At 39.7% G+C, this 9,333-nt stretch overlaps 1 protein-coding gene across 1 annotated transcript; it reads right to left on the bottom strand.

The window, feature by feature from the left end:
• Nucleotides 1–5,133: 5,133 nt before the first annotated feature.
• On the bottom strand, nt 5,134–7,071 carry LOC139481787 (uncharacterized). Its single transcript, XM_071265286.1, has 2 exons — nt 6,938–7,071; nt 5,134–6,570 (listed from the first exon to the last, which is right to left on the bottom strand). The coding sequence occupies exon 2, from the start codon at nt 6,567–6,569 to the stop codon at nt 5,217–5,219; it is 1,353 nt and encodes a 450-aa protein (XP_071121387.1). The 5' UTR covers nt 6,570; nt 6,938–7,071; the 3' UTR covers nt 5,134–5,216.
• Nucleotides 7,072–9,333: the final 2,262 nt, after the last annotated feature.

The following is a 9,333-nucleotide window of genomic DNA, read 5'->3' as shown; positions in this document are numbered from 1 at the left end:
ATCCTTTTCTGACTAACTCGTACGGGTCTAGGGCATAAGTGCTATGGGCCATTTTAGAGGCAATACCAACTTCTACCTCTGGTATAATGGTCGATGTGGAGAATCTCTTAGTTTGGCCAGCCGGCAATAGTTCAGTTCGAATTCGTTGTATTCGGGATACCATATCCTCCTATTGAACCCTCTTCTGACAAACTCGTACGGGTCTAGGGTATAAGTGCTATGGGCCATTTTAAAGGCAATAAGTACCTCTTCCTCTGGTATCATTGCCCACGTGGAGAATCTCTTCGTTTGGCCAGCCGGCAATAGTTCATTTTCGAATTTGTGATATACCAGGGTACCCCCTTATCCTTTTCTGACTAACTCGTACGGGTCTAGGGCATAAGTGCTATGGGCCATTTTAGAGGCAATCCCAACCTCTACCTCTGGTATAATGGTCGATGTGGAGAATCTCTTAGTTTGGCCAGCCGGCAATAGTTCAGTTCGAATTCGTTGTATCCGGGATACCATATCCCCCCTTTGAACCCTCTACTGACAAACTCGTGCGGGTCTAGGGTATAAGTGCTATCGTCCATTTTAAAGGCAATAAGTACCTCTTCCTCTGGTATCATTGCCCACGTGGAGAATCTCTTAGTTTGGCCAGCCGGCAATAGTTCATTTTCGAATTTGTGATATACCAGGGTACCCCCCTTATCCTTTTCTGACTAACTCGTACGGGTCTAGGACATAAGTGCTATGGGCCATTTTAGAGGCAATACCAACTTCTACCTCTGGTATAATGGTCGATGTGGAGAATCTCTTAGTTTGGCCAGCCGGCAATAGTTCAGTTCGAATTCGTTGTATTCGGGATACCATATCCTCCCTTTGAACCCTCTTCTGACAAACTCGTACGGGTCTAAGGTATAAGTGCTATGGGCCATTTTAAAGGCAATAAGTACCTCTTCCTCTGGTATCATTGCCCACGTGGAGAATCTCTTCGTTTGGCCAGCCGGCAATAGTTCATTTTCGAATTTGTGATATACCAGGGTACCCCCTTATCCTTTTCTGACTAACTCGTACGGGTCTAGGGCATAAGTGCTATGGGCCATTTTAGAGGCAATCCCAACCTCTACCTCTGGTATAATGGTCGATGTGGAGAATCTCTTAGTTTGGCCAGCCGGCAATAGTTCAGTTCGAATTCGTTGTATCCGGGATACCATATCCCCCCTTTGAACCCTCTACTGACAAACTCGTGCGGGTCTAGGGTATAAGTGCTATGGTCCATTTAAAGGCAATAAGTACCTCTTCCTCTGGTATCATTGCCCACGTGGAGAATCTCTTCGTTTGGCCAGCCGGCAATAGTTCATTTTCGAATTTGTGATATACCAGGGTACCCCCCTTATCCTTTTCTGACTAACTCGTACGGGTCTAGGGCATAAGTGCTATGGGCCATTTTAGAGGCAATACCAACTTCTACCTCTGGTATAATGGTCGATGTGGAGAATCTCTTAGTTTGGCCAGCCGGCAATAGTTCAGTTCGAATTCGTTGTATTCGGGATACCATATCCTCCTATTGAACCCTCTTCTGACAAACTCGTACGGGTCTAGGGTATAAGTGCTATGGGCCATTTTAAAGGCAATAAGTACCTCTTCCTCTGGTATCATTGCCCACGTGGAGAATCTCTTCGTTTGGCCAGCCGGCAATAGTTCATTTTCGAATTTGTGATATACCAGGGTACCCCCTTATCCTTTTCTGACTAACTCGTACGGGTCTAGGGCATAAGTGCTATGGGCCATTTTAGAGGCAATACCAACCTCTACCTCTGGTATAATGGTCGATGTGGAGAATCTCTTAGTTTGGCCAGCCGGCAATAGTTCAGTTCGAATTCGTTGTATCCGGGATACCATATCCCCCCTTTGAACCCTCTACTGACAAACTCGTGCGGGTCTAGGGTATAAGTGCTATCGTCCATTTTAAAGGCAATAAGTACCTCTTCCTCTGGTATCATTGCCCACGTGGAGAATCTCTTCGTTTGGCCAGCCGGCAATAGTTCATTTTCGAATTTGTGATATACCAGGGTACCCCCCTTATCCTTTTCTGACTAACTCGTACGGGTCTAGGACATAAGTGCTATGGGCCATTTTAGAGGCAATACCAACTTCTACCTCTGGTATAATGGTCGATGTGGAGAATCTCTTAGTTTGGCCAGCCGGCAATAGTTCAGTTCGAATTCGTTGTATTCGGGATACCATATCCTCCCTTTGAACCCTCTTCTGACAAACTCGTACGGGTCTAGGGTATAAGTGCTATGGGCCATTTTAAAGGCAATAAGTACCTCTTCCTCTGGTATCATTGCCCACGTGGAGAATCTCTTCGTTTGGCCAGCCGGCAATAGTTCATTTTCGAATTTGTGATATACCAGGGTACCCCCTTATCCTTTTCTGACTAACTCGTACGGGTCTAGGGCATAAGTGCTATGGGCCATTTTAGAGGCAATACCAACCTCTACCTCTGGTATAATGGTCGATGTGGAGAATCTCTTAGTTTGGCCAGCCGGCAATAGTTCAGTTCGAATTCGTTGTATCCGGGATACCATATCCCCCCTTTGAACCCTCTACTGACAAACTCGTGCGGGTCTAGGGTATAAGTGCTATCGTCCATTTTAAAGGCAATAAGTACCTCTTCCTCTGGTATCATTGCCCACGTGGAGAATCTCTTCGTTTGGCCAGCCGGCAATAGTTCATTTTCGAATTTGTGATATACCAGGGTACCCCCCTTATCCTTTTCTGACTAACTCGTACGGGTCTAGGACATAAGTGCTATGGGCCATTTTAGAGGCAATACCAACTTCTACCTCTGGTATAATGGTCGATGTGGAGAATCTCTTAGTTTGGCCAGCCGGCAATAGTTCAGTTCGAATTCGTTGTATTCGGGATACCATATCCTCCCTTTGAACCCTCTTCTGACAAACTCGTACGGGTCTAGGGTATAAGTGCTATGGGCCATTTTAAAGGCAATAAGTACCTCTTCCTCTGGTATCATTGCCCACGTGGAGAATCTCTTCGTTTGGCCAGCCGGCAATAGTTCATTTTCGAATTTGTGATATACCAGGGTACCCCCTTATCCTTTTCTGACTAACTCGTACGGGTCTAGGGCATAAGTGCTATGGGCCATTTTAGAGGCAATACCAACCTCTACCTCTGGTATAATGGTCGATGTGGAGAATCTCTTAGTTTGGCCAGCCGGCAATAGTTCAGTTCGAATTCGTTGTATCCGGGATACCATATCCCCCCTTTGAACCCTCTACTGACAAACTCGTGCGGGTCTAGGGTATAAGTGCTATGGTCCATTTAAAGGCAATAAGTACCTCTTCCTCTGGTATCATTGCCCACGTGGAGAATCTCTTCGTTTGGCCAGCCGGCAATAGTTCATTTTCGAATTTGTGATATACCAGGGTACACCCCTTATCCTTTTCTGACTAACTCGTTCGGGTCTAGGGCATAAGTGCTATGGGCCATTTTAGAGGCAATACCAACTTCTACCTCTGGTATAATGGTCGATGTGGAGAATCTCTTAGTTTGGCCAGCCGGCAATAGTTCAGTTCGAATTCGTTGTATTCGGGATACCATATCCTCCCTTTGAACCCTCTTCTGACAAACTCGTACGGGTCTAGGGTATAAGTGCTATGGGCCATTTTAAAGGCAATAAGTACCTCTTCCTCTGGTATCATTGCCCACGTGGAGAATCTCTTCGTTTGGCCAGCCGGCAATAGTTCATTTTCGAATTTGTGATATACCAGGGTACCCCCTTATCCTTTTCTGACTAACTCGTACGGGTCTAGGGCATAAGTGCTATGGGCCATTTTAGAGGCAATACCAACCTCTACCTCTGGTATAATGGTCGATGTGGAGAATCTCTTAGTTTGGCCAGCCGGCAATAGTTCAGTTCGAATTCGTTGTATCCGGGATACCATATCCCCCCTTTGAACCCTCTACTGACAAACTCGTGCGGGTCTAGGGTATAAGTGCTATGGTCCATTTAAAGGCAATAAGTACCTCTTCCTCTGGTATCATTGCCCACGTGGAGAATCTCTTCGTTTGGCCAGCCGGCAATAGTTCATTTTCGAATTTGTGATATACCAGGGTACACCCCTTATCCTTTTCTGACTAACTCGTTCGGGTCTAGGGCATAAGTGCTATGGGCCATTTTAGAGGCAATACCAACTTCTACCTCTGGTATAATGGTCGATGTGGAGAATCTCTTAGTTTGGCCAGCCGGCAATAGTTCAGTTCGAATTCGTTGTATTCGGGATACCATATCCTCCCTTTGAACCCTCTTCTGACAAACTCGTACGGGTCTAGGGTATAAGTGCTATGGGCCATTTTAAAGGCAATAAGTACCTCTTCCTCTGGTATCATTGCCCACGTGGAGAATCTCTTCGTTTGGCCAGCCGGCAATAGTTCATTTTCGAATTTGTGATATACCAGGGTACCCCCTTATCCTTTTCTGACTAACTCGTACGGGTCTAGGGCATAAGTGCTATGGGCCATTTTAGAGGCAATTAAATGGACTGGTAATGTTGAGATTAAAGACTCTTATTGATCTCCGTAATTTTGAAGAATTATGTCATTGAAATAGTAGTTGACAGTTTCTATTTTTTTGTTTATTATATTCCTTCAATAAACTATGTTTCTTGTTTTTCTGATCTTTTTAATTGTGTGATACTATCGTAGTATTGTATATTTTAGTTTTAGAATTGGACTATAAATGCCCATATGACAATTAATTCCATTTAATTACCCTATATTTAATCATCTTGTTTTAATTACTATAGTTTACATTGATTCAATAATAACAACATTTTAATGTTCATAATTGTTTTGTGTTGTGTGAGGCAATGCAATTAAACTTTTCATTTACTTTCATTTTAAATGACGCGGACCTTGCAGAAAACACCTATTGGCTTACTATTTCCTAATTACTTTATATTGCTATAAATAGCATAACCATAATGGATATTAACAGCAAAAGTTATTTTATTGTCACAATCTAATAACTACCCAAAACATTTCATCGAACGCAGTTTTGATCTCATGAATATTATTGACGGCTAGCCTCATGAATATTAACGCCGGCTAGATCCACACTAGTTACAATACTTAAAACAGTATTGATTAATATTTTTTCACATGAACTTGCATATGTACAAAATTTACAACACATATTTGAATCAAAAAATTTACATTATCAATCGTTCTTCGAATTCGAAGTCCTTGCTTAACACAAGTTCAAGATTTCTGGATGCTCGTTTCAGTTTGTTTTTCTGGTCTCGTCTTTGGCGACGGATTTGCCATGATTTAAGGTGTACGCTGTTAATTCGACACACTTCCATCGATGAAACTGATTTTTCTTTAAATGTTTCTTCAATTCCTGAAAATCGAACTTCTCTTTCAACGAAAGAGCCAACCCTGGTTAAGTCTCCTTCACTCTTACTTCCCGCTAAAATCGGCGCTAAAATCTTAAAGTCGGATGAGCTATAACACGAGTCGCAGTCCTTTCCACGCCTTCTATTCACATTTCTGTGTCGTCTGCGCATTATCTGAAATGAATTTTCTTGGATGCTCGAAGTTCTGAATAGATTGTTCATTGAAGGAGAGCCACATTCAAATGATTCGTCACTAAATACCTCACATTTATCGTCACTGTGACGTAGACTGTCTAAAATGTCATCACATGATCTGCTTTGAAATTTGGAATGTGCTTTTATTGGGTGAACCTCGCTGTCTTCCGAAAGGAGAGAGATTCCGGAATCTCTATAAACAGACTTTCTAAAGTTATTTTCCTTTTGGCCACTTCCACACACGAGTGACATCCACGATTTTCTATTTTCCTCTTTGTTATTTTGTTTTGGAGATGATTTATCAGGTTTCATTGAAACGACATGCTGGTTTTCAAAATCCAAATTTTTTTGGCTCCCGCACATCAAAGACATCCATGACAGTCGTTTGTTTTGTGAAGAAATCGGAGATTCTGTTATGTTTTCAATCGGCGACTCGGTTATGTTTACAATCGGCGATTTGGTTATGATTTCAATCGGCGAGTTGGTGATGTTTTCAATCGTCGATTCGGTGGTTATGATTTCAATGTCATCTAACTCATTTTGACTCGGTGTTGATGGTTTTGTTATGCTGTCTTCTGCTTTAACTTGTTCTTGTTGAAGTCGCTTTGTACTTTTGTCATCATCTTCCTGTTTATTTGACAATTTCTCCAGCATTGGGGCTTCTTTCTTTGGGTCATCAAAGTCAAAATTATTCCTTCCGCACATAAATGACATCCAAGATTTTCGATTTTCGGATTTCCGTGATTTTTCAGCTTTGCGAGATTTTACGGGAATTTCCGGAAGATTGGAAGGAATTTCGTAGTTGAAATCAACATCAAAAGAATGGTAAGAGGAATCTAGACCCTCGATGTTTCTGATTATATCTGTTACATCCAAGATACTACGTGGTCGGCTCTTTTTCTGTGTTTTTCTTTTTGACGTTCTCCATTTCGAAACTTTTAGAAAAGTTGTTAAGGATTCTCCGATAGTCATCCTGAAGACAAAATTACATGAATATTAATAAAATGAATAAGAACAAATTGATATCATAATTTAACAGCATTTTTAATAAGAGGAAGTTAAATGGTGCACAGAAACATGAATGCGAGCGTAGCGAAAACATTTGATACAAGTATATGTATTTATGCTAGATATATCAAAACATGTACATGTATATAGTTATAATTATTATAATGATCAATTTACTATATGTACATGTATCATTCTCATTTTGCTTTATTTTGCTTCCCTTTTTTAAGCTGTATAAAGAATCTATAAAGAAAATCGTATGGGTTGTCTGTGTATAGTCTATTAAAATTGTCATATTCGTTTTAAAAGTTATAAATTGTAGAATGTCTTACCTTAAATGCAATATCTTAAACCCTTTACAACCGTTCGTAGTAATTTGATGTTACGGTGTCAACTTCTTGAACCAGAATAAACTGTATGAATGAACTTCAAAGGTTTATATATTTAGTGGTCGGGGTTTCCCGCATAAATCTCAATTTACTCGATGTAAATATTTTCTCTCGTTTGTTATGATAATACGATAGTTTATTTATGGCTATCCATCTCGTATACCCATTGACCCTAGTTCTGTTGTCACACGACCCCCTTGAGTCATCTGGATAATTAGGTTATTGTACGGGGTAGCCGTATTGTGGTCAGTGGAGTACTTGAGTTTAAGCAAATACTTATATAACCAAAATCTTTGATTATATTCATTTTGACGTATTTTGGGGGTTTCAATGACCTGTATTTATTTACATTGCTATGGACTACTGGTAATTTTAAACCATGTTAGGAAACGCCCCATTTTTACCCCAGGGATAGTTGCTGATGTAAGATGTAAGTGCATGCATCTACCCGTGAAATTATACAAGTACTGATTGATTTACATCTGCCTGTCCTTTCACTTTCTGTGTTTAAAAAAGTATGTAAACATCTTCCATTTATCCGTAGATTTTACGAAAATCGAAAAAGAAAAGGAAGATTTTTAATTGTATATAAATAGTAATTTTTTATCAGTGATTCACTGGCAATATCATATCACAAAAAGATAATATTACTTTTTAAATCTAATATCATTTCGACCTTGATATTTGCACGTGTCAATTCTGAATGCAATTTAAATATATTGTTATCGAATTTTAAAATAATGAAATAAACACCTGAAAGGGGCGTCATTTCCTAAATTTAACAAATTCAAAGAGTTAATTGAATCGGACAACAATTCGGTATGTAGAGCAGAAGATAATCGATGGTATTTCCTGATGAATTCCAATACCTTTACTCTACATGTACTGACATACGCACTAAATTATACCAATTTTACGTAAAGGTCCATAGAAAATATACGTTTTGTTTTAACCTCATTTACAAAAAAAATGCAATTGCAAATTTTACTATGATTTACAATCTATTTTCAATTAAGAATTTAAAAATAACGAGATGCATCGACAAAAACAAAAGATTTGTATATTTGATTTTTAACCTTTAAAAGTACGGTATAGAAATCCGATTATGGAAGGAAGACAAAAATATTTGATTTTGGAGTATAGTTATTAAACTGTTCATTGACATAACCGCCAACCCCCTCGGTAGTCTCGTTCTGCCAAACTCGCCTTGATTCCAGGGTGAGGTGGGTTGTTTGGGAAGTCGTGTATTCAATCCCCGGAAGGGTTAAATAAAAGACTTGAAATTTTGTATATGTTGCTTCAGCTTCTCGTAGTATAAACAGAAATGAGGAAAAAAGACAGACTGATCGGCTCGGAGTCTAAGTAACGTGCACAGGAATAGTGGGACATATCTTGTTAACTAGCTCATAAAAATCCAGCAGATCATGAACATGTTGGTCTCATTTGCGGATTCAGAAATTTTCATAAGTGGGGGACCACTGACTGACCTAAGAGGGGGCCCGCTCCAGTCACGCTTCAATGATTCCCTATATAAGCAACCAATTTTTTCCCAAAAAGGGGGCGGCCTCCTGCCCCCCCCCCCCCTAAATCTGCCTCTGGGTCTAGTACAAAACTAATATCTCATATAAATTAACATAATATTTCCATGATTTTGTCCTGAAATTCGTGTTTTATTTGGACGCTAGAGACTAAACACCAATTCATCAATCCGCCTATCCCATATTCAACACAGTCACCCACAATTTAATACCACAATTTGATATTTGGTATCTTGCATATTAACAATGATACATGTATCTGTGTTGAATAAGCTTATAATATGATAAAGGAGAATGGGAGTAAAGCTGTTTTTTGCCCCGAAAAATAAAGAATAAAACATTCTCAGATGATATAGCGATAAACAAGTTTTCAAAAAATAATAATTTAAATTATGAGATGATGTATAATATCATTTACGGTTTCGCGAAAATAAGAAAAAATACTTAATGCATGGTGTCTTTGCATTTTTACTATACAGGGTAACACCAAGATATTCAAGAACTAATAAATATTTTCGATTGATAGATTGTTGCTTGCTTAACGTCCAGTGGCAAATATGTATGCATATTCAGGACTAGAATACTTAATAGGATCTAATAGTACTATATATATAGGAAGTTTCTGCAAAAGTGATTAAGTTGAGGAAACATGGACTGCCACTGAAAATTAGTGCATAAAGGGCAAAATAAATTGCAGTGTAAAAATTAACCTATAAACCCATCTGCGAGTTTCTGCCACGGTTCTATAATGAGCAAATAGCGTGGCGCGGCGCTTTCCCTACCGTGACGAGATAAGATTTA

The sequence above is a fragment of the Mytilus edulis genome, chromosome 7 (assembly GCF_963676685.1).
Source record: "Mytilus edulis chromosome 7, xbMytEdul2.2, whole genome shotgun sequence".
Lineage (NCBI taxonomy): Eukaryota > Metazoa > Mollusca > Bivalvia > Mytilida > Mytilidae > Mytilus > Mytilus edulis.
Note: the sequence above shows the minus strand (reverse complement) of the source record. Positions and strands in the feature narration are given on the sequence as shown.

Coding starts and splice junctions, on each gene's coding strand:
- LOC139481787 (XM_071265286.1), bottom strand. CDS start 6,569: ATGACTATCGGAGAATCCTTAACAACTTTTCTAAAAGTTTCGAAATGG.